General features: G+C 45.0%; 1 protein-coding gene across 2 annotated transcripts in view; it reads right to left on the bottom strand.

Annotated features, from left to right (window-relative positions):
• ERG (ETS transcription factor ERG) overlaps positions 1–26,233 on the bottom strand; it is a 142,576-nt gene that overhangs the window by 88,957 nt on the left and 27,386 nt on the right. For both annotated transcript variants that reach the window (XM_059840124.1, XM_059840126.1), the window contains exon 2: positions 13,620–13,707. In XM_059840124.1, the coding sequence (XP_059696107.1) occupies positions 13,620–13,658 (39 nt within the window). In that variant the 5' untranslated portion in view covers positions 13,659–13,707. The remainder of the gene's footprint in view (positions 1–13,619; positions 13,708–26,233) is intronic.

Here is a 26,233-nt window from a genome sequence, read left to right as displayed (position 1 = left end):
ATGATTATGTATGAAAACATCCAGACTGCTTCCAGAGTGCTCTGTCCTAATATTGACATAAAATTGCCTCATTTCTATTTGCAACGTGATTGCAAATCCATGATTGGAGTTTCCATGTATGCACACTCCTGCAACAGCTGAAAGCAGTGACTCCAGATCAGTCATGAATGTGAAATTTGGTAATATTTGTGTATCACCATTTGGTAATATTTGTGTATCACCATCTTTTCTCATCAGTGTTGCATTCCTGGGCCTCATGAAAGATCTTCAGACAAGAACAATCACATTGTTCACCGCAGTCACATAAATATTTATCCACAGATATTCTCCCTTTCCCTTCACAATGGCAAGGGCTGGCCAGGCACAAACCTCGTCCCCGGCGTCCCACGGAACACCCCAGTCCTGCCACAAGGACCAGCCCAGGGTTGAGCCTGGCTCAACCTAAATATGAGCTCAGCAGAAAGGCACATGTGGCCCTGGTTGTGGGATGCTGGTCACAGAGGTGAAGTGTCAGGCAGACAAAGCTGGGACTTGTCTTTTTTTTTGTGCAGTGTTTGTTTATCTGCCGCACACGTCGTGCCCGGTAACACGAAGCCGCCAGTTTCAGATTACAAATATACCATAAATGCCATAAGTGATTTATTTTTCTCCCGCGCCTGGGAAAGCAAATTTGGCATTTTTAAAAAAAAAAACTTAACTTGACGCTGATGTATTCTGATTGCCACTGCAAATATAGATGTTTTTGTTATGCACAAGCACCGTTTTGATGTGATGGCCAAAGCTCTCAGAGGGTTGGATACGGAGAGATTGAGCATTGAGAAAGATCCATCAGATTTTGGGACCCCCGCCACAAACAATTTTCAGTTCAGTAGTACTGGTCTGAGAACAACTTTAATGTGCTTTTTACTCTGAGGCATGTTGGTTCTAAAAGCCACTGACAAGTTTCGCACACAAACATTTATGTTTGGAGGAGGCGCTGCCAAGCAAGCCTGTAAAAACCATTAAATCTAGAATTTGTTATTCCACTAAAGCATTCTGAAAAATCACACAGAGAGGCTGCATTTTGCAAAACCTGGAGAGGTTAATTTCACCCCTGAAATGTGATTTCTTTTTAAATCCTTTTTTCCTCCGTAGTCCTGCCGTAGGATCCACCCCAACATCTGGAGAGCAGAATCCAGGCCAACAGACTAATGCACATGTGGAGCAGTGCGTTCGCTCCTTTGCTGCTTCTCAGGACAGACACATTGTCTCCCTCTCCTTCTGTCTGTCCCCTCCTTTTCTTTTCTTCATTTTTATTTTTTTTCACCCTTCCTTTAATAAGGCTCCACATGTCTCACAGCTCTCTGCTGCGATTGTGACCAGGATGTGATATTGCCTTGCACCAACACCCAACGTCTGGCTTAGGTGATACCAAGTTACTGCCCTGGCTTTGAATGCCTGCAAGGTTATTAACCAGCACATCTGGCTCTCTCCCTAGGAGGGTGAGTTCTGCAGTGCCCCAGGAATTTCTTTCATACACCACTTTTATTAGCTTTTCAAAAGAATACGGATTACCACTGGAAGGGAAGACTTAGGTCGTTTGCAAACATATTGGTCGCCAACCTGCTTGCCATGTTTGAAAAGCAACAATAACCACAACTCCTTATTTGATTTTCAGAAGTAATCTTCCTTCATTTTAGCAAACTATTACTGCTCTTGGTCTGCATTAATGAAAAAAATGGCTGGCGATTTGTGATAAATAGAATTAAAAAAAAAAAAAAAAAAAAAAAGACGTTACAGAAAGCCACAAGGATAACTTAGTTTGGAAATACAGCCCCCAAAACATTAATTTCTAATCCTATTTTTCCTGCAGACCTCACTCCATGATCACAGAAAGGGAAGAGAAATGTGTTTCAGGCTTAATCAAAAGAGAGAAGCACACGTGTAGCTCCAGAGAGCAGATTTATCTCCTTTGCCCACACATGGAAGCTGCACAGGACGTGAAGTCTGAATGCACAAGTGATATTACTGTAATTTCCCATCTGGACATCCCTATTTCAGTAATGCCAGAGAGGCCTTTTCTGGTTTCATTTATTTCACTTCCGAAGCAGTTTAAGACAAACGGGAAAACTACGGAAAAAAACCCCAATCCATGTGGGGTTGTTACAGAGGGAGCTCCGCAGGGCTTTCCTTCTACCTGCCTAGCAGAGTTCAACACTCCTGGCCAAAGTTCTCCTGAAAAATCTCTGGAAACACCTGCCCAGCTCTCTGCCTGCCTCCCAACCCACCTGGAACTCCACCTTCCCACCACCTGCCACTGCTGAGCACACTTCAAGTGCAATATTCACCATGCAGAATTAAGCAAGACCTGGAAAAAAATTAAAAAATTGCTGGACTTGCTAATTAATCTCCTTTTGAAGCCACGTGAAGGCATATTTTCAGAAGCTGTGGGCACTCAGCAGCTCCCATTGTTCCAAGTGAGAGTTGTTTGGCACTCCCAGCTTTTGAAGGGCTGCTCCTCCACGTAGGTGTTTAAATGGGAGCCCTGCTCTCCACTAACCTTTCACAATTGCTTTTGGCCAGGCTGATCCTCCAGAAATATCCCAAAGAGCAGTGCAAGCACTCACAGAAAAGTCTATTTTAAAACTAAGCATAAATAGCCCACACTCCTCCAGCCAGGGAAAAGAAACAACATTCTGTGATTTCCCCGACTAAGGGAGACAGCCAGGCAAAAAGTTCACCAACTCCACTAAATTCATACAATGAAAACAAAACAAAGATTCCTAATTATGCAAATGAAAACAGTGAATGTTTTCAAGAATGTCACAACCTTACGTGGGGATTTCTGCCAAACGGAGCAAGAATTTAAATCCCTCAGATAAAATCCTGATTTCTTTAGATTAATATCCAAACAAAAAGCATGCCTGGTTGAAATTCTAACCATAAATTCTAGTATCAGATAAATTACAGCCAACAGAACATAAAGATCTTCTCACCTCCTCAGGTCTGAATCTTCTGAAAAGCCCACCTTGGCAGCCTTAGACTTGGCATTATTCACTCAGCTCCAGCCTTCAAAAGAGCCACGACTCGTTTGGTCCACTAAGGCTCATGGAAATCCTTACAGGGATTTTTGTTGTGCCTGCCTACAAATTGCATTGTCTTCTAAAGGCTTCCTGTCCTGCAAACAGAGGCACCAGCACAGAGATTCTACTGAGATTGTTTTCCCCTTCTTCTGCTGCTTTTATTTAACACAAAAAAAAAAAAAAGGGGGGGGGGGAGAGAGAGAGAACTGGTAGAAGTTCCTTACAGGAGTTGGAAGAGGACATCTGCAGGCAATTTAACATGAGGGTTTGTTTCTGTGTCAGCTGGCAACCCCTGGATAACTCTGTCATGTAACTTATATGCTAAAACATGATGTAGGACAACCAGTGAGACTGGGTAAATATGGCAGCACATCAGTTTTATTCGATTAAGATTTATACTTTTTCGAAGGGAGCAGCCCTGCCATAAACTCTGAAAACAAATACAACCCTGGAGCTGTGAGAGTGTCCCACCCTGATCTCCAAACCCACCTTCTGCTGCAGCCCAGGAACAGAAAACAGTTTTTTTCAGGTGAAGATGGGAATTTTTCCATTCCCTCCCAGTTCAGGAGTGATCCAGTTCAGGAGTAATCCAGCTCATCCTCCTCTGAGGGTGACAGCAGCAGAATGTGGAAGGGCTCAGGCAAACCCGAGGCTGAGCCCACAGTTTGTGCCTCAGTTCTCTGCTCCCTGCCCACTCCAAAGGAACACAGACCAGTATCCAAAGGGAGCTCTGGAGATAACCCAGCTCCCCAAGTTTCCCCACCCCATGTGTTTAACTTCCTCCCAGCCAGAAGAATCTGGTCAAGTGAGGAAAGCTCATCCATCCTGGTTCCACTTCTGCTCTTGCATCAGATCTTACGTATTTTGACATTTATAGCCATGCATTTGAACTGAGGCCCTGATTAGATTCAATTGGTGAAATTACCTTCCTCCCCCTCCCTCCCTCCCTCCCCCCTCCTCTTTGAGTGTGTGCACACTTTGGTTTAGATTATTAGTCATTTAAAAATCAATCTTGCTGTTAAATGTTTAATGGCATAATTGCTCCTGTTGCCTAAATTTGTTTAGTTAGTGCTTTATTAGCATGTAATAACTGAAAGTATATTTTCCTCTGTCTCAGTTAATAACATCTCTGCCATGGCTGAGGTGCTGTGAGCTGGCTGCCTGCACTTCTGGGACAGCTCTGGGGGAACTGGAGAAATTTTCTGAAGCTTTAACTTAGGAGTCAGTGGCTCCCCTTAACTCAATCCTCAGCTGGCCTCCACTTGGGTTTTTAAACAATGTTTTTGTTCTTTCTGAGTTCATTTTGAGGGGCTTTTAGTTCAACTGTTGGGCAGGGAAGCTCTGCTGTCCCAGACCTGAACACGTGTGCCAGCTGTGTCACACAGGATGGTCAGGCTGGAAGGGACCACAGAGGGTCCCTGGTGCCACCTCCCTGCTCCAGCAGGGCCATCCCAGAGCACAGGGCACAGGGCTGGGTCCAGGTGGCTCTGGAATGTCCCAGGGAGGAGCCCCCAGAGCCCCTCTGGTCCCTGCTCAGGGCTGGGCACTGCCCAGGGCAGAAGTTGTGCCTGCTGGGCAGGGGAATTGCTGGGCTCAGCCCCTGCCCGTGGCTCTGGGGCCATGGCTGGGCCTGGAGCAGAGCCTGGGCTGCTCTGACCTCTGCACACAGGGACAGACACAGGGACAGACACAGGGACAGACAGGGACAGCCAGGGACAGCCAGAGCTGAGGCTCCCCTCAGCTGGGGCTCCTCTCCAGGCTGAACACTCAATTTAACAAAGAGCTCAACACAAGTCCCCCTGTGCTTAATGCAACTACACCAAGTCCCCATGGAAAGAGGGGAAGGACAAAGGTGCTTCCCTCTTAAAATTAACCCCTTCCTAATACAGGTCTCCCCCTTTCTTTAAAAAGGGACCCAGATACTGCTTAAAGAAATTGAATTATTTGGGAAGGAGGGACCTTGAAGCTCATCCAGTTCCAACCACACTTTATACTGTCCCAGGTGCTCCAAGCCCCATCCAACCTGGCCTTGAACATTTCCAAGAACTGAGCAGCCACAGCTTCTCTGGCCAACCCATGCCAGGGTTTCTGCCATATCATTCACACTCTTGACATGCCAGCTTTCTGGGATCTTGGAAAATTTCTCTGTGTGACCAAGAGAGAGAAACCTGTGTCAGCCCACCCTGGAAGACTCCCAGCACACCTCAGATTTACCTCCCTCCTTCCCAGTGTAATTTGAATTTGCAATAGCAGGTTACAGTGTCCTACCAAACATTTACTGCTGTTCAAGGAGGTGATAATGACTGCCAGCAAGTTTATCTCTTTGATCCAAGGCAATCACAGATGATATGGAATATACAACACACATGCCAAACACTCTTTTAAGCCTCAGCAGCAGAAGAAATTGATCCCTTCCGTGTCACAAAAAACCAAAAAAAAACAAAACCCAAAACACTGGAAGCAATAGAAGCATGGGCCTAGAGATGCAGAAGAGTAGGGTTAGATGGGATATTAGGAAAAAATTCTTCCCTGTGAGGGTGGGCAGGCCCTGGCACAGGTGCCCAGAGCAGCTGGGGCTGCCCCTGGATCCCTGGCAGTGCCCAAGGCCAGGTTGGACACTGGGGCTGGAGCAGCCTGGGACAGTGGGAGGTGTTCCTGCCATGGCAGGGGTGGCACTGGATGGGCTTTAAGGTCCTTTCCAACCCAAAACATTCTGGGATTTTATATCTCACAGTAAAAGTCACCCATATTAGTTGAATTTAAATATTGCTGGAAATCTGGAGGGCAGCATTTGGGGTTTATAGGTGATTAGGCAGTAAAAAAACTGAATTTCTGAGGAGGAGGTGGTAGTGAAGAAAGCACTATAGAGCCTCTGGGGAACAGAACTCACTGGCCACACAAACATGGGATTTATGGGCACAGCAGTTACCCCTCCTGCTCTTCTAGGTGAGGACAAGATACACTTTTCTGATAAATAAACAAAATAACACAAGAAAAACACATATTGCACAGAATCAGTTTCTCTTTCTAATTAAACATGCATGGAAACATCCAAATATTTCCTACTGACTTGAGCCAAGGAAGATTTTCCACAACAGGAATTTGAATTGTCTTGGGAAAGAACACTGGGAGTCTGAAAATATCCTACAGAACAACAGGGAAAGACTTATGGCAAATGATAAAAGAGCAAGTTGGTGAAAGGTATCTAATCAAATGCCCATAACTGTTTATGAGGTAATGTCTGTATTAACAATCTAAAGAAGAGGATAAAACAACACATCAGCCAAAGATATTGCACCCCAAAGTCAACTTTGGGACACCAGCAGGATTGGGGAAATAATCCAAAAGGGTCTTGAGGAGGTAAGAACAAGGGTAGGAAAAAATGAAGTAAAAATTCAGATTTAAAGAGGATAGGGCTTAGAACAAGTTGAAATATGAGATTTTCTAAAAAGGGAGGGAAGAGAGAGAGGAGGAACAGGGAGAGTGAGAGAGAGAAGAAATTAATTTTGGAACAGATGAAGCACATCACCAAGTCCAAGAGAATCATTTATCCCTGTCAGGGCTGCTGGAGCAGCAGCTCCTGGAAAATGCCTTTCAGCCCCACAAGGCATTACCAGAAGTGTAACAAAGTGGTCATTTATGACCCCATTTGTGACCAAACAAGCAGGACAGCTGAAAGAAGGGCTGGATGCAGAGGTGAGGGGGGAAGCTGCCTGACCCCCACCACCCAAAACGGACCCTGAGCAGAACTGATGTGCTTGGCAACCTCCCCTCAGCTCCCCCTCTTTAGGAAGGTGAGGAAGAGCAAAGTCAGTGTGAAATTTAGGGGTTTGAATCCCTACAGAGTAGCTGAGTGTGAGCAAATGCTTCCCAGTAACGAGTCACGGGGAATCATCCCTCAGAAAAGATGAAAAATGACCCATTGCTTGGGATATTTGTGGCCAGATGAAGGCAAAATACAAATGCAATGTATATGAAACATACAGTAAGTATGTCATCTCTGTAAGTAAGTAAGTAATCTCTGGCTTGCTCACAGATAATCCCCACACATCTTTAGCATTTGCTCTGCAGATCCGTGTGAGGATAGTCCAGGGCAGGTGGTTCCTGTAAGCAGTTTCCAAGGAAGAAGGACACAGTCCTTTAGAGTCCCAAGGCTGCTCCAGAGCCAGAATTCCTTGCACCCCTTCCCTTCAGTGATCTTAACGAAGCCACACACAAAAATGACAGCCTTGGAGGCACAAAACAGCATTGGACACTTGGGTTTGTGGAATTGCTGACCTCACCTGCCAGGGTGGGCAGGACCTAAGGAAGAGGGGATAAGTGGGCTTGAGAAACCTTTACAGGCTGAGATTTGGGAGCCCTCAGTCCCACTCCAGAGCAGAGCAACAGGAACAGGAGGATCTTCATTCTCAGGGTCCCCAAAGTAGAACTGGTTTTGTTCCTGTTCCAGTTTGTCTTGTCCATCTGTCCCAACTTGTCCTCGTAGCTTCTCTGCACCCTCAGCTTCCCACCCTGGCTCTGCTTTCCAAGACCATCCATTTTATGATTTCTACCCACCACCAGTGGAAATGTCCAGACTTTGAAGTGTCTGGCAGACTGCAGAAATGAGATTTAAACACGTCTGACTCCATGTAACAAAGGGTTCATGTAAAGCACATCTATCAGCCAGAGCTCTGAAAATGCATTTGGTACTCTTTCGTTTGCTCTTTCCTGCTTATGAAGAAGATAATTTTTGTTTAAAAATGGCCCCACTTAAGGAATTATCCATGCCATTAGTCCCTATAACAATAGAGATTAAAGTCTCTAGACCATCCCTATCAAAATAACACACTCCTCTTTGAACATGTCATTAACACTGTTTTCCATCTGGCTGTTGGCAGCAATCTTGGATTTGCTCCGAATTGCTGAAAGTTCATCAATTATAGCACACAGAAGCCATTATCTCTCTTTTCCTTTAGCAAGGAGGTATTTGCACAGGCAGACAGAAGAGGTAGAGGTTCAAGAGCAAAGAAAAAAAGAAAATAAAAAGCAGGAAGAATTTACTCACTGGAACTCTATAGCAATCATTTGGTCACCATCCAGAATTTTAAGCTGCTGAGAAGTGAATCACAATTTCTGCCTAGGAGGGGATTCTAGAGTTCAAATCCAGTAGTGATTCTGGCATTATTACAGGTAACTGATGTGTGCTGACACAGGAGGGAAATGGAAGAGCAAACCTGAATCCTGGCAGTGTGGGAGCTCCGAATGAGCACGGGAGGGGAGGGAGGAGTGCCACCCACATCCACAGTAAACTCTGCTTATAAACTCATCCATGGCAAACTTTATTTTCTGAGGACACAGAGTAAGCTGTGATGATCATTCAAGCAAGATTTAGGGGCTCTAATCCAGCACAAGGAGAAAGAAGAACAGTGAAACTCAAACTGTGGCTTTACCCTGTCAGTACTAAAACAAGGGAAGAGCTTTTGAAGTTTCACCAGAATAATGAATGAAGGCCAGAGTGAGAGGCAAGAAAAGGGGATGCAGCTACAACTGCTCAGCTCTGGGGGTACTAAAACCTTTTCACATCTCTCATGATGCAGGCAGCAGTTATCCCTGAGCTCCCAGGCACCAGTCTGCAGCCCAGGAAATGTCCAGGACCTTGTTCACCCCTGTGCCCCGGGGCTAAAGGCACCTTCTCCCACTGAGAGGCCACTGCAGGACTTCTGCCCATGGGCTCATCACTGATTCACACCTGGAGGAGGGCTGGCTCATGGGTCAGGAGCAGATATTCCATGTTTTCTGGAAGGGATAGGAGTATGTCATCACCTGGTGGCAGGCTGTGATCCAGCAGAACTCCATGCTCCTCATGGATCACCTCCCCATCCAGGCTGCAGTGGGTCTCAGTACCTCTTGCGGGGCTTTGGGCCAAGCTCTTTGTATCCTTGGCTTGGATTTCCATGCTCTCACTCCCAGCTGAGCTGCCCAAATATCACTTCATCAGCAGTGAAAGAAGTGCTTTAGCCATGTAAAGAATCCACAAGGACCAGGCTTCTGGCTCAGGCAAGACCCCCAAAAGAGGTGGGGGTAAAAGCCAGACTTTATCCTCCTTATCCTGGAGGATGACAATAATAACAATAATAATAATAATTCTGTTGTCCTTCCCTTCTTATCCCCCTGCCTGCTCAGGCAGACTGTATTGTGCATACAAAACTCCCAGCATAACAAAGTCTTGGATCCTATTTAGAGACTCTACAATTCCAGGAAAAATAAGATTATATCAGACCCAGAATATACTCCCTAACAAATAATAAAATCAGATTTAATCATAACACAACAGATTAGGCACATCCAGCAGCATCTCTACACTGCCACAATCTGAAATCCACTATTCCTTGCCCAAAAAAGGAATTCTGAGGTCAGGTTTTGTGATACCTCCAGCAACAATATGGGATGCTGTGCATGGAAATGTGGATTTGCCACCACAACCCCAGCAGAGAAGTGCTAAATTCAGGAGTGGTTTTCAGAAACTGCTACAAAATAATTATTTTATTCCTTCTAAGAAACCAGGTTTTCATTCATTGTAGTATCAGGAACAGCTTCCAGATCTGATAACCCAAAACTGACAGATTCAGAGGCAACAACCTCAGTTACATCCACAGAACAAATGAGGTTGTACAGACACAGACCAGCTGAGCTTGGCTTGAAATGTTTGATACCCTTGGAGTAATTTTTATCAAGAATGTCTTCTTTAATTAAGCTGTTTGGGGTGTAAAGTGTTCCCACTCTTCACCTTCTGCAATGAAAAACCAGAGTGTGCCACCCACAAGCTGCTGCCCTTCACCCACCTCTTCACCCCACATCTCAAAATCATCACCAGCCAACAGAAAAGTCAGACCAGCTAAATGTGAACTGGCCAAATCTTCCAGTAGCCTTGATCCAATGCAAATCACACCCATTTCCCCAGGATACACATTACTGATAAATACAATCTCTTTTTTTACCCACACCATGCCTTGGATTCTCCTCTCCCAGCGAGGCCCAAAGGAACAGCAGTAACTTGGTTTTTTTAAGAATTGGTTCCACAAAATCCCCTCACAGTGATGGCACAAGCTAACAAGTCAAACAAACGTATGACCTCTTGAAAGCAGAATTTAACCCTTAAAAAATACAAGTTTTATTTAAAGATCAGTATTTACAAAGTATAAATCCCTAAAAACAAAATATGCAAATGTTGGTTAGCATTTTGGAGTTTTTCTGTGACTGTGGTTGTAAGAACTGGAGTGTAATGATAACAAAACAATAAAAATATCCCAATAAAGTGTGTGTAAATGACAGTCTTGCCTATACAAAGCCACAATTTTATCAGTGTGAGGAGGTTTTGTTTATTTAACTTCTCTTACAGGCACTCAATGTCTGAAGCTGCTCAAAGATCAGGGTCAGAATTCCCCATATTTTGCTGAACTGGAAATGAAAATCCAAAAACATCCATTCCTTTTTTTTGTCCACATCAAATGTTTCTTTCCTTTGTGCCCAGACCAAACACGAGGTCATGACTCAGGTGAAATTACACATTAGGGAGCCACAGGGTCACCAGATCAATGTCAGATGCCTCATTTAAGCTGAAAAATGTAAAGCTTAATCTTTAGTATCTCTGGAATGAAGCTGCCCAAACAGAAGGAGGACACACACTTTGAGGCTTTCCAAACATTCCCAAAATTGGACAGGATCTGCCTGGGTGCAGAATGGGGAATCCTGGGTAAGAATCCAGCTCTCATCCCATTCAGGGATGGAGCACAAGAACATTGAGATTTGTTACATTTTCCTTCTGGTACCAGAAAAGGCTGACTTCAAACCAGAACACACAAAACTCACACAATGCACACGAGATCCCCATTTCTGAAGGAAAAAAAAAAAAGAAATTTCTGAGTATTCATCTTGCCATATTCTTGTATATTTTGCATTATTTTTCTGCACATGTTCAGACAGAAAACTGCAATCTTGCAATCTGCCAAATCTTAAGAATCCAGACACTTCCCAGAAGGTGAATTTTCAAAGTTCCAGCTCTAAATGTGCATGGTTGAGGCTGTGTCTGCTCGTTGAAGGATAGAAAGAAACACCACCATGTGACAGAACACAGTTAATTAAACAAAACCTTATCAAGGATGATTGTAATGAGCCCAGTTTCTCTCTTCTGCATCACAACAGCAATGACAGATCACAGAATCATGAAATCATGGAATGGTTTGGGTTGGAAGGGACCTCAAAGCCCACCCAGTGCCACCCCTGCCATGGCAGGGACACCTCCCACTGTCCCAGGCTGCTCCAGCCCCAGTGTCCAACCTGGCCTTGGGCACTGCCAGGGATCCAGGGGCAGCCACAGCTGCTCTGGGCACCCTGGGCCAGGGCCTGCCCACCCTGCCAGGGATGGATTTTTTCCTAATATCTTCACCTAAATTTCCTCTGGTCCAGTTTGGAGCTGTTCCCCTTGTCCTGTCACGCCAGCTCCTGATGAATTGTCCCTCTCTGGATTCCTGTAGCCCCTTCAGACACCTGGAGGGTGCTGTGAAGGCTCCACAAAACCTTTTCTTCCCCAGGCTGAAAAATCCCAACCCTCTCATCCTGTCTCCATAGGTGCTCCAGTCTCTCTTATCAACTCTGTGACCTTCTCTGGACTTGTCTCCATGTCCTTCTCAAGCTGGGGGCACCAGAGCTGTGACCAGTGCAGGCAGCACAGCCCAGCACACCAAAGAGGCTTTCCCACATCCCCTGCACCACTTTAATCCCTTTTTTTATTTTAAAGAATGCAGCCATGTCCACTTTTAAAGCCAGAATGACCCGAGCATCCATGGCTGCTTTCCAAAGAATGTGTTTAGATCACAGCAGGCCCTAATGACATAAACAGAAATCAGAAGGATTTGAAGTGGAGCTGGCCAGCTTTCCTACCCCAAACACAGCATTAAAGTAATTGCCTTCCTCACACCCTTTTTCAATAAAACAGCAACTTTGGGGTGATGCTCTGCTGAGAACAGGCTCCTACCATTCCCTTGAACACACCATTACAGAGATTTTTCTGCAGCTCTCTTGCTGTAATAAGATACTTTCATACCCAGCCTTGCCCTCTCCCACTAACTCCTGTGGTTAAAAAAACCTTCTTTGGGCACCAGTTTTGGCAGAAAGCATGGAACTGAGTTATTCTTTATGTTATTTCTGCTGCTGTGAGCATTTAAACAGCATGAAGAGGTACTAAATCCCCTTCAGTGTTTCCAAGCCTTACTGGTTGTAACCCATATTGAGGCAAAAATTCACTTTTTTGAGGGAGGAGGATTTGTTTTTCTGCTCTTTCCATAAAAACAGCTGAGGACCAGAAGGCTGTGGAAGTGTTGGGTCTGGAAAACCTGGAGAGGGGGAAAAGAACGAGCACACCCACTACTGCAACTCATCCTAGTAACTAAACACAGCCCAAAAACAACTCAGAGGGATAGAGAGAGAGATTCTTTCATTCACTGAGTTTTACAGAAAAAGGGAGTTGTTTAAAATAATATTTCAGTTTTATTCTATGCTTCAGTTAAAAATAAGTTGTACAGTGGAGCTTTTTCTAGAGAGAGCTGCTGACTGGTAGATGGCAGCCAGCTGAGCAGAAACTCCATGAAAGAAGTTGCAGAAAATATAATTAAAAAAAAAAAAAAAACAGACAGAAAAGCAGTCAGAAAGAATGAAAGAGTCCTTAAAAGTCATCCAGTGCCACAACCTGCAATGACAGGGACACCTTCTACTGTCCCAGTGTCCAACCTGGCCTTGGGCACTGCCATGGATCCAGGGGCAGCCCCAGCTGCTCTGGGCACCCTGTGCCAGGGCCTGCCCACCCTCACAGGGAGGAATTTCTTCCCTGTGTCCAACCTAAATTTCCTCTCTTTCAGTCTGAATTAATTGCTACTTGTCCTATCACTCCAGTTCCTGGTGAAATTTGTGTGCAATACCCCAAAATTCCTTGTTCTCTGCAACAGCTGCATCTGCCAGGTCCCACAAAGAAGGATAAGAAACCCACAGTAATAATATTGATAATAATAGTCACAATCCAGTAAACACAAACACTTCCTTCTGAAACACAGCAAACCAATGCTGGTTTTAAGGTGTTTTAAATGTTGCAATGAAAATATGGAAGAGATGCTTGCTTGGATCTGAATTTTTTGCATGATGCTCATTTTCCTTCCACAGTTGAATTCAATGTTTGCCACTGGATGTCGTGGAGCAGAATCAGAGACACAGAAATCCAGTGGTTTTCAAGGAGGTACATTTCATCACACACACCAAATATTAAAGGATGATCAAGGAGGGTTAATTTTAGAAAAAGTTATCTTTAAAATATCCACGTGCTTCAGAGCAGATCACGCAGGTGTCAGCAACAAAGACTGCAGGGCTGACTCAGACAACAGCACGTAAATATTGAGGAATAAAAGAGCCCATGTTGGGCAGTAGCACAATTTATAAACATGCAAGAAAAGCTGTGGTATGTGTACATATTCTCTAATTTTATGGCTCTCCAAACATCTGAGGACTCACAATAAACAGGAAACTAACCTTGATGTGAGCTGCTGGATCGGGGACAGTCTGAATCATGTCCTTTACCAGGCCAACGTGTTTACCAGGAGCTCAGATCCCAAGGCAGCTGCAAAATCAGAGAAACAAAAGGCATATCATTATACTTTAAATGTTTATTTTCAATAGAAATCTCTTTTTATAGACTGATAAGCATCTTTCCTTCCCCAGACCTCCTCGAGGCTCAGCACAGCTGAAGCTCTAAGACACTTCTGCCTCCATAGGGTCTGTTGAGGATTTATTTCATGCAGGAGAAAACACTCAGCCCTGAAATTTTTCATGGAAAAAAATGGTCTTTATTTGCAATGTACAGTTTTCCCAAAATAAGAACTTGGGACATGCTCTGCCCTGCCCAGCCCCATTATTCACCCAAGATATCAGAGATTTCCACAAGCCACTCTTCCCAATTTAGAGGCACACAGCAGGACTGGGACAGATCTGCAGCTGACAGAAAAAAAAAACACCATTTCACTGAAGCTGTGCCCATTTACAAGAGCTGCAAATCTGGTCCAGACCCTCAATTAAGAGCACTTCAGAGCAGGGATGTTCTGGAATCCCTTATCCATGTCCAGTAATGGAGTGCAGAGGGGCTGGGGCAGGTGGGCTGCATTTGTCTGCATGTGTAGGGGGTGGAAAACCATTAAAGCTCTTTAAAATAACAACAGCTTTTAATGTAAATAATGTGGAGTACTACTCAGTAACTTGAACACCAAATAACTGCTAATAAATTGGGATAAATAAAACAAAAAATTAGAAAATGTGGAAAAATGTGGGAACATAGACATGATTTAAAGTAATCTTGTCTTTTTCTCCATTCTCCCTTAAAAAACTGGACATTCCCATTTTTCACACTAGAGGTTTCCTTCTGCCCATGATCTTGAACTCAACTTTTAAAGTAGCAAGGCACTGTCAGGGAAACAGTCATTTTCCTCAGCATCAGCTTTTTTTAAAATTTCATTATCTGCTCTCACATTTACAGTAACTTGAAAATCAAATTGTATTTTTACCTATTGATTTACGTAAAGACTGCCTGGCTAACACTGAGCTGCAGCTTGCCCCAGAGACAGTGAAGTGAGGGGACCATCTAAGAACTATTTAAGCTGAATTTGCATAAATTGCACTAAACAGAGCAATTAAAGATATCACCATTTAGATCTTTGCACACCTCCCCCTTACTACTTAAACCAGCCAACTTTCCCCCTTCAAATCCATGAAAATAAAGTAATTCATTTGAAGGCCTATGAAAGAAATCCCTAAACAAGCCAAATTCCCATTTTGTCCACTTTTCCCAGCTATCTGGGGATGATCAAATGGCATACTGATGTAATGGTTTTAAAAGAAGATTTTTCTTTCCACAGAACTTCAAAAGCAAGAGATGCTTTTTCAGTAAAAGCAAAATTTCACCGGCAGCTTCGTTCAGATTGAAGTCAGACAGAAACACCAACAGCACTGATGTGCTTTTAATTCCCTCCCCCCCTCCCTTCCCCAGTAAATCCATGCCTGCCACATCCTCACTGGATTTATGGGATTCATATTTTAAGCTTTTGAAGCATCACACACAGGATCTGGAAACAGCGAAGTTTCACATAAAGTGGACAGAAAAGTATTTTGAATGCAGTGTTAGATCATGTTCTCAGTGTTTTCATACTCCCAGCACTGCACCTCGCCCCCAGTTACAGAAGCCCACCCAGGAAAGGGGATTTGTGCCACACCCAGATTTATTTTGGTCTCTCTAAAGCCTTTGCTCTACTTCCAACAGCACCTAAGCTTAGGAAATAGATCCTGAGCTCCATCCCCAAAAATGCCCTGTGTCCCTCAAGCCAGATCTTCCTCTCAGAGCTCATTCTTAAAGATCTCAGGGTTAAAGAGAAGGTGTTTGAGCTATTCCAGGCCACTCATTTCACATTTTTTCCCCCAAAAAGATGGATCCTTTATGGAAAAGGAGATGACAGAGAACATTTGCAAACCAGTTGGCAACTCTGCACCACAAGGAATGGGAATCAAAGACAAGCAAATGTTGTCCAATATGAGTTGGAAAAATGAGTATACAATTGTTCTGGACATTTGACTTTTCTCTGTATTGTTATGAACTTAAAAGTGGGAATTCTGCTTTAAACTCAGCCTTTGGCAGTGTATTCTTCTTTGTCACCTGGATATTCCAGTCTTGCTATTCTAAAGTGGGACAAGTCCTTGTCTGCAAAATAAACAATTTTTATCTTTTCACCTCAGGAAATCATGGCTAGGAGAAAAAAAAAAAAAAAAAAAGCTGTGGCAGCTTTCCTTGCTTGTTCCAAAGAGAAATACAATTTTCATTATTTCAGCTCCACCTTTACAGGCTGGAATTGGAAGCTTCCAGACATTTGGTATTAACTTGCTGAAGCAGATGGTATCTATTGCCAGACCCTCCTCCACCCCCACCCCAAATTTCATGCTGGTCATGTCTGTGCTTGATAGTCTGTGACAGACTCTGCTTGTGGCCATAGGGTTTGCCCTGCATCCCCTGAATAATCAGCACTCTAAGGAAAGAGCCAAAACTGACACTAAAACCTGGTTTAGCAAGTCATCTCTTTCCAGAAAACTGAAACAAGGCTATTACAACACAAACTGAAAGTTAAACACTTGCTTAACAGCCTTCCTGATTTAGGGTCATCCTGGAAGAATATTCTGGTTATCCTGGATAACCCTCTGAGCAACCTGGGATAGTAGAAGGTGTCCCTGCACATGACAGGGTTGATGAGTTGATCCCTTCCAAACCATTCTGTGATTCTATAAAAGGACAAATCTGTAGCCACGGAGCAGGTTTTCTTCCTGGCATCCGGAGTCAAGACTAGCATTTACTAATCCAGCTTTAGCAGCACAAGTTTTTGGGACCCATTTCCATCCTCTGTCACATCCAAAGTGTCACACAGAAGGATGCCACTAGTGAGAAGCAGCAATACTTGAGGCAGGAGATGAGAATTCCCTTCTGATGCTCAGGACAGATTAAAATATCAAGACAGAAACAAGTTCTTGTACAAAACCAGCCAGAGCTGGGTGTGCCAGTGCTACCCCATGCAGGAGGAGACAGATAAGCTCTGGAACCTGTTGCCTTTCTGTGCAGACATTTGGGGAGTTATGTAAATACATCAAAGGGTGGAGAATCATTTACACATCTAGAGCTCACCAGGTGTGATTGCATTGTTCTTTCTTTTCTATAGATGTATCAAAATCAAACTTTTAATGGACACACATTGCCAACTTACTGAGCCTGAACATCCCCTTTATACAGGAGCTGAACACACCAACCTCTCTCCTACCTTTTCTTACCTTAGGTGCATTTTCAGTAACTTGGCATGCTGTGCACACCTAAAAACCCAGCAGGTTCCTCCTGATGTGTCCTAGACCCTGGAGCAAAGGGCTGCAGAGCAGCACGACCTGCAGTGAGTGAGGCTGGCACAAAAGGGCTCCAGGCTGGACTCGGCAGCGCGATGCCCACGGGGAGCAGAGGGGGCTGCAGCAAACAGAACCACGGCCTGTGCTGCTCTGTGCCAGGAATGAATGGGGCCCAAATCCCAATTAACAGGGTCACTGAGGCTGGAAAAGCCCTCCCAGCCCATGGAGTGCCAGCTGTGCCCCATGGCCACCTTGTGCCCAGCCCAGAGCACTCAGTGCCACCTCCAGGGGACACCTGCAGGGATGGGCACTGCAGAGCTCCCTGGGCAGCCCCTGCCAAGGCCTGAGCACCCTTTCCATGGGCAAATTCCTGCTGCTGGCCAAGCTGAGCCTGCCCTGGCCCAGCCTGAGGCCATTCCCTCTGCTCCTGTCCCTGTGCCCTGGGAGCAGAGCCCGACCCTGCTCTGGCTGCACCCTCCTGGCAGGGAGTTGTAGAAGCTCCCAGAATCCTCTTTTTACCCTCTTTAGCCTTTTTTTCTCCAGGCTAAAAGTACTTGTATGCACAGGTGTCCTGGTTGCAAGATGTGCCTTGGGCTGTGTGTTCTGTCCCCATCTGTCAGAGCTGGGGCAGTTCTCTGCTGCTCATGGGGCAGTTTGTTCTTTATCTCTCCCACAGCCCATCCTCCCTGCAGGAGATCTCTGCTGTCCATGGCCACTGAGTGTCCCTGCAGGGCTGATCAAATTCCACCATCCCATGGGGAGATGCTCCGCCCAGGGGAGGAGCCAAGCATTCCTACCTGGATCCAATCTGCCCTGGGAACAGCCCAGCAGCCTTTGCCCACTGCATTCCCAGAGGAGCAGCTTTCTGCTGCCCTGCATTCCCAGAGGGAGAGCAGGCCCATCTCCAGCAGCCCTGGAGCTGCAGAGGAAAACTCCCCCCTTGTGCAGGATCCCTGCTCCAGCAGAACCACAGCTGGCACTGCAGGAGGGCTGAGCCCCCCTGGGATGGGACTGTGCCACCACCCTGAACCCCCCTGGGATGGGACTGTGCCACCACCCTGAGCCCCCTGGGATGGGACTGTGCCACCACCCTGAGCCCCCCTGGGATGGGACTGTGCCACCACCCTGACCCACAGGGGGCCTAGGGCCCAGTCTGACTCTGTCAAGGTTTTAGATTCTTTTGTTTGTACTATTGCATTTTTATTTTCAATTTTCCCTAGTAAAGAACTGTTACTCCTACTCCCATATCTTTGCCTGAGAGCCCCTTAATTTGAAAATTAAAACAATTCAGAGGGAGGGGGTTTCCATTTTCCATTTCATGGGAGGCTCCTGCCTTCCTTAGCAAACACCTGGCTTTACAAACCAAGACAACAGGAAATAATATTCAGAATACAGCCACAGTTGTGGCCAATTCTGGCTGATGAACAATTCTGGCTGATGTTTAATCAACAGCAAGCAAGGTGCCAGAGTGGCTGGGCCTGACTCCTGGTGCTCTGAAAGCAAGGACAATATGAAATGGTGATCCAAGCACAGGCTGCCCAGGAGACACAGCTCTGCCTGCAGGCTCTCTCCAAGGAATCCTGTGTCCCTGCTGCCTGAGGTGTGGATATCACACAGGAGAACAGCTCTGAATGGCACTGACAGAATAATCAAACACCTAAGCCCCCTTTCCTGTGCCAGGCACCCAGCACTGGCACACACACACAGGGTGAATAACCACCCTGGCATCACACCAAATTTCTACCAGCATGACTCAGGATGTTTACCATTACTCACAGGAGGTGAATCCCTGAGCAGCTATGCAGAATATCCCAAGTCAGTGCCAGCAGGACTTTCAGACCCCCTCACACTGTCATGCAACTGGACTGGTCACATATTTTTAAAGAACTGATGTTTTTCAGCTGTTGGAAAACTTTTGAGATGTCCCTTGCTGGATTGTTTTATCAGGAAATCTCTTTTTATGTGCCTAGGTCCCACCAGCACTGGTCAAACAGTGTGTACCAGAGGGACAGGCTGGGATACTCCAAAGGCAGAGCACTATAAACCTGCTCAAGCTCCTGTTGCTGCAGGTTAGAGCTGCACTTCTTAGGCAGACAAATATGCTACATGTGATTTTCAGCCTTTCTGGACCCCTAAAATAATTCCAGCTGTGATGGGAGCCCTCAGGTTGTGAATTTAAGCCAAATTTAGGCTTGGTGCACTTTAGAAGCAGCCTACACATCCAAGGATGCACTGAGAGAAAACCAGAGTGCACTTATCCCTTGTGCTGCTGCTTTATTCATACCACGGGGCTTTACTGAAATTTATTACATTGTTATTAATTTTTTTTAATGAAGTCCTTTAACATGAGTAAGAAATAAGAGGTGAAATCCTCATCTACTGAAATAAACTGTTTGAACCAGCCCAGAAACTCACCCACCCTGCCTTTCTTGATGTGGGCAAAACTCAGGAGCAGAAAATCCTTACAAGCCTGCAATTTGGGAACTGCTAAGCAAACAAAATCTCTTTCCTGCTCAGCATGGTTCTGTAAGTTTGTGCCTTCCCTTCTCTAATATTTCCAGGTTTAGAAGAAGGTGCTGCAGCTCCTGCTGGCACCTGGGGCTCACCAAGAAGCCAAGGGGTGCCCCAGGAGGGGCTGAGGCAGCCCCAGCCCCTGGGTGCCTGCAGGATTCCATGGATTTCTGGAGAAAATGGCTCCAAGTGCAAACTCCAGCAGTGTCCAGTGAAGAAAAGCCAGAGAAATGTTTATAATTGACATTTGTAAAGCAGGTAAGTGTGAAACACCACAACTCTTCCACTAGCAGGGAGCTATGATACAGCAGAGCTGCATGACAGGAGCTCAAAGCTTTTATGTTTAACTTGTGCTTGGGTATAATCACTTCAATTTCTGGGTTTGTTTTGTTTTTTTTTTTTATTTCTTGTTTCTCTGTAACCTCTCAGCGTTTCAACAGCCTCAACAATAAAACCTTGAGGAAAGAAATTCACCCTCAAGAAATGCTACTGCCAAGGTTGTTCAGGTGCAGTCAGTATTTGCTGTTAGGGTAAGATTTGATTGCAGGTGAATGCCACAAATAAAACAGTAAAGGACAAGAAAACAAAGATACAAAAAGATGTGCCAAGCCAGGAAGTTTCTTTGACTTTCCACAATTCTTCCATAACTTTTTGTACTCACCCTGACCTCACAGGACAGAACCCACTGATTGTGCTGGGCACTGTCTGATGTATTTAGTTCTTTAAGAGCAATTTAAACAGAAGTATAACTCATTGACAATTTTCTAATGACATCTCCTGATAGTTTGGATGAGTGATTTTTTTTTTCATAAGGCATTATTTGTTTAAAAAAATACAGTGGGAGAAATAAAAGCTGAGTGGGGCTGGTCTCAATTCTGGCAGCAGAAAAAAATTGCCGGATTTTTCACTTTCAAGAAACACTTCCAGTTGGAAGGAACCTTAAAAGCATCCAGTGCCACCCCTGCCATGGCAGGGACACCTCCCACTGTCCCAGGCTGCTCCAGCCCCAGTGTCCAACCTGGCCTTGGGCACTGCCAGGGATCCAGGGGCAGCCCCAGCTGCTCTGGGAATTCCATCCCAGCCCCTGCCAACCCTGCCAGGGAAGGATTTTTTCCTGATATCCCATCTAACCCTGCTCTCTGGCAGTGGGAGGCCATTCCCTGTGTCCTGTCCCACAGTGCCTTTGTGAGAAGTCCCTCTGCAGCTCTCCTGGAGCTCCTTGAGCTCCTTTAGGCACCTTTAGGTGCTCTTAGGGTTGCCCAAGAGTTTTCCCTTCTCCAGGCTGAACATCCCCAACTCCCTCAGTGTGCCTTCATAGGAGAGATTCTAAATCTCCTTCTTCTTTCGTTTTCCTTTTCTATTTTTTTTTTTTTTAAAGATTTTTTTCTGGAAATAAGGACAACTCCCCCACCCAGGCCTCCTCCTGAAAAGCCTCCCAAGGATTTGGTTTCGTGGCCATGCTGACAGGTTCTCTCCCTCACACAAAGTTAATATTATTTCTGTCACTCAGGTCACCATTGCTGGTCTAACTGGCAGCAAAGCTCCTTTCTGATGGGATTCCCTTCCAGCTGGAATGCAGAGATTCCTGGTGGCCCTGGAGACCTCAGGACAAGGCAGGGGGGAGCAGCCCCAGCTCAGAGCTGCAGGTAAGACCTGCCCCTGTTAAAGCAGCTGTGGGTTCATGTGACCATGACACCACAACTGGAATGTCACCCAAAGCAAGTCAGTAACTGAGGGGGGACTGTCAGCACCTGCTGGAAAAGCACAGAGGGTGTTTTTCCAGGGTTTAGCTGGCTCTGGACTCACAGCACTACTTCACATCCCTAAATCTGTGGGGACAAAGGGATGCAGCAATTTCAGAACATGTCTCTGCCAGCTGTGTCTGTGTCTGGCCCTCCTGGAGTTCATCAACACTGTACATGGATTTTCTTCTGAGTACATTTTCCTTGGAAGGGTCAGTTCTCCTACAGAAATTCCCTCTCCTCCCGTTTGAAGGATGGAGAAGGCACATTTCTGTGCTGCCACCCAAAAGTGTCTGTGCAGCTACTGCTTATCTCACATTCCAGCCCATGATCTCAGGGGAGGATATGGCCCTAAATTAGCTCATTTACAGTAGGAACTTTAAACTACAGCCAAAAATCTCTGGTTTTATTAGTACTCCCTATATAGTATGCCTCTGACCAATAACTTGTTTTATTTATTTTTCTGGCGAATTACCATGTTCTTATTCAAAGCCATAATGAGGATTATATATCAATGTGGAATGCAGAGAAGCCATTCCTGAAACTCCCAACTGCATATAAAAGAGGCTGGAATTCCCCAAACACTATCTCTTCAGCCCAGGCCACTTACAAATGTGGTTAACATGAATGAAGTAATATCTTCAGAAAGGAAGGAGACTTTTGAGTCACGTCTGACACATTTAACTGCGCCATGCACTTTCCACAGCTCAAGGTTTTGACTTTGTGTCTTAATTCCAGGCAGGGATGTTTGATAATGATTACTCCCTGATGCTTATCCTGTTGCAGGATACTTGGACACACACATGGGATGCCGAGGGGAGAGCTAAGACAGGAATTCAAGACTTTGTGCCCTTCCACGTGCAAAATCACAGAGGTCACCAGCAAAGTTCTGAGATCCAGTCAAATTTCCCTTTCTGTCCCTGGCAGATTTCAGTGTTTAATTATTCAGACTCAGCTCAAGTCCCAGCTTAGCTGAAGGTGTGCACCAGTCAGGCCATGGAGTAACTACCACGTTATTCCTGACTGCAGGTTGTAATTATGGACCTTGGTTCTCTACAGAAATATGACTATCCAAAGAAAAATATTGCATTGTGGAGAAGCAGGATGACATCAGGAGAAATATATAGTGACAAAGAGCAGTTTCTAATTTACATTCATTCCACTGGTTACAGCCCAAGCCTGTTTCAAACATTTTAAATGGTGCTGCACTTAAAATCACATCTGAGGAAAGATGCACAAACTGTTTGCAAAACAATGAATGACTAATTACCTCGAGGTAAGGAAAACTCATACTTCCTTTTGAAAGATAAAAGCAAATAAACGTGGTTTAGAAACTGAAACAAGAAGATCCAATTCAATAATAACAAATTACATATAGACTCATGGAATCACAGAATGGTTGGGGTTAGAAGGGATCTGAAAAATCATCCAGTTCCAACTCCCACCCCTGCCATGGCAGGGACACCTCCCACTGTGCCAGGTGCTCCAGCCCCAGTGTCCAACCTGGCCTTGGGCACTGCCAGGGATCCAAGGGCAGCCCCAACTGCTCTGGGAATTCCATCCCAGCCCCTGCCCACCCTGCCAGGGAACAATTCCTCATTGCCAAGATCCCACCCAGCCCTGCCCTCTGGCACTGGGAGCCATTCCCTGGGTGCTGTCCCTGCATCCCCTGGGAATTGTCTCTCTCCAGCTTTCCTGGGGCTCCTTCAGGCCCTGCAAGGCCACCCTGAGCTCAGCCCAAAGCTTCTCCTGTGCAGGTGAGCAATGCCAGCTGTGCCAGCCTTTCCTCCCAGCAGAGCTGCTCCAGCCCTCTGCTCATCCTGGAGCCTCCTCTGGGCTCTCTGCAGCAGCTCCAGCTCCTCCAGGGCTGGGACAGCTCTGCAGGTGAGGTCTCTTATCTCCATCCTATGCTGGGTGTTATCAGCTCCTTCAACCTTCCTTGGCTTGTGCTCCTTGGACTTTAGGACCATTTTTTAAAGAAAGATTGCTGGATTGGCCAACACAGGCATTGTGCACTCACTTCTGATTCCTGAATTTTCCAGACCAAGAAGGTTTCTCTGTGAACCTGAAACACAGCTGATGTACAGAAGACTGGACTGGATCCTCTAGGGGCTCTCTAGCTGTCAGATACCTCTGCCTCTAGTTTTAATTTTTTTCACAGAAGATCTGTTTCTAATAATCCCATGGAAAATGGGAGTACAGAATCAGGACAACTTTCTCAGCACACACAGCAATTCATATTTTCAACCACATTTAAGCATGGAGTACAAATTGATGGCACAGACTTTATAAACAAACAGTAGTAATTATAAAAAGTCATGAATAACTGTGTGAACACCTCACAGCTTTTTCAAGGATAATTACTTGACTAAATCTGCATAATCAGAAATTACATACACCATGCACTTTCAGTAATTGCTGAGTACATTAGACCTGTTTATTATTTACTGCAGATCATCCAACAGTTCTGTCAAACCCAGAAAAGTCCTGAACTGTTACAATGAAAAACAATATCTAAACCTGGAGAATCTTCAATTCATTTTAGGGAAATCTAAAGAAAAATGACAGTTTAGAAATACATGGGCAAGAAAAAAAAATAGTTAACATTTTCTCTGCTTTCAATAAATTTCTTCAGTTGTCATATTCTAGAAACGTATATGTTGTTCAGGAACAGAATGTACTGGCACTGAATCTGTTGCATGCAAGCACTCACTTTTAGGGATGCAACAAATGTTTCTGTAATCTGCCCTGGAAAGTTATCCTCCTTTTTCTCCCCCTCAGTTTCTGGGGATGCTTCTCAGTCTGATGAGGAAAATCACTGTTTTAATGAAAAAAAAAAAAAAAAAAATTTTTTTCCCTGTGCTTATGGAGTCACTTTTGTTGGTCCAGGAGCTGCAAAGAGCAGAGCCTGTCCTGGGGGAGTTACCCATGAGGCAGCTCCAGTGAACACCTTGGAATCTATCCCAAGAAAAGTCAATTTCTGGAAGTGTTCAAGGCCAGGGGCTTGGAGAAGTCTGGTCTATAGAAAATGTCCCTGCCCATGGCAAGGGGCTGGAACAGGGTGATCTTTAAGGTCCCTTCCAACCAACATCTTTCCAAGGTTCCAGGATAAACTGATGTAGTTGCCCAGCCTCAACCTGCACACCCCAGCCATGACCTAAAAGAAAAGAAATTAATCTGGACCTAAGGTGCTCCAGGGAGTGTGAAAATTGTACCATATGAGGAAAACTTTCCCAAAAAGAATCCTGGCACTGATGCTTTAGGAAGGTTGCCCTAGAGCAGAGACTAGACAGAGTTAAAGAATAAAGCAGGGATTTATTCCAAGGATCTCCTCCATGGACCCACCTTGGGCAGCACCAGAGCCCAGCCAGGGCTGCACCCAAGATGCCCCAAAATGGCCCCAAAATGCACGGCCGGGCACGGGGTCTCTCCCTGGGATCAGCTCTGCTCCATTTGCACCTTGCAGTTCATTGTCCCAGCCCAGCTTTAGCCCAGGCACTCCCACCCTGCTTGTTTTTCTCTCTCCAGCCCACGGGGTTTGTGCTCCTGGGCTGAGATTTGGCTCATTTGTCCTTGGTGCCCAGCTGGAGCAGGAATTGTTTTGTCTCCCTGCTCTGTGCACAGAGCTCACCATCCCATAATATGAAGCCCAGACCCACAGACTAAAGCAGCAGAGAGTCTGAAAAATAGAAAAGCTCAAACCTGAGGCATCAGCACAGCTGAGGACACTCGGTGGAACACCACTGGGCTGAGGTGTCCTCCAGCACAGCTTTGTTTCCAAGGACATTTGTGGCACCTGCCTCCCTCCTCAGGCAGGTCTGGGTGTCCCCTGCACTGGCAGAAGGACAGGGATGGTTTGTGGGGTATCAGGAGGGATGAAAAGCCCTCTGTGGAAGGATTAACAAGACAGAAGCCTGGAAGGTCCTTCACAACCCCTCTGCAGGGTTCTTCTGTTGTTTTGAAGCTCCACCCTTCACAGGGAACATTAACACGAACAACATGACTGGCAACACCATTTTTTTCCCTTAAAGTATTCTTAAGACAAAGTGTAAATACTTGTGGTGATCCTTCTTCAGAATATTAGTAAATACAGCCAGCTTCCAGTGGAAATAATCATCTAACCACAGAACAAAACTAAACACCCTCTGAAGTTCTTCAGACTAATCCTCTTTCTGTTACTAAATGCTTTTTTACTCCTTTTGTACATCTTTGGCACAATTTTCTTTTTCATTTATCTTTCTACTTGTGGCACTTTCAGTTCTGATGTTGGAAAGCAGCAGGAAAAAAAACCAGAACAGCTGTATAAACACAAGGTATTTAAGAAATGAGTGACTTCCATTAAGTGTTGACCTGCACTGCAAAAACTGTTGAAATACACAGATCAGAAAGACTGGCAGCTCCACTGCAGCTTGATTCTCACTTTAACAATAAAAATGTTAATGCATTACAAAAACAGAAATATGCCACATCCTTAGCAAGAAAGTACCTTGGAAGGATGTAAGTCATCCCAAATAATGCTCTGATTTGTGACCTTCACAGATTTGTTGGCTTATTTTTTTAATTTCAAATGCATTTGAAGAATGTCTATAAATAGCTTATACTGACTGAATGCATAATTTTAGGCTCATTTTTTCAGCATCTGGATTTTGAAGTACTTTGCTAGATGAAGCATGGGCCTGTGATCTGTGAAACTGTAAAGTCCAGTGTTTAGAAAAATAATATTTTAAGAATCTAAATGTATTTGCTAATAGTGAGTGTAAAGCAGTAGTATTAAATTTATAATACATTACTGAATCAGAAAAGCAAATTTTTAAGCAAAAATGCAAGTTCGACTTAGAAATTCAAAGAAACAAATTTCACATGGAAAAAAACCTCATTATTTCTATATATATGGCAAGGGAAATGCCTGTGCTCCTCCTCAGACACTAAAAACAGAAGGAAGAGGAATATATTGAGTTCACCCAACCTGAA

Source organism: Haemorhous mexicanus, chromosome 2 (genome assembly GCF_027477595.1).
Source record: "Haemorhous mexicanus isolate bHaeMex1 chromosome 2, bHaeMex1.pri, whole genome shotgun sequence".
NCBI classification, from domain to species: Eukaryota; Metazoa; Chordata; class Aves; order Passeriformes; family Fringillidae; genus Haemorhous; species Haemorhous mexicanus.
Note: the sequence above shows the minus strand (reverse complement) of the source record. Positions and strands in the feature narration are given on the sequence as shown.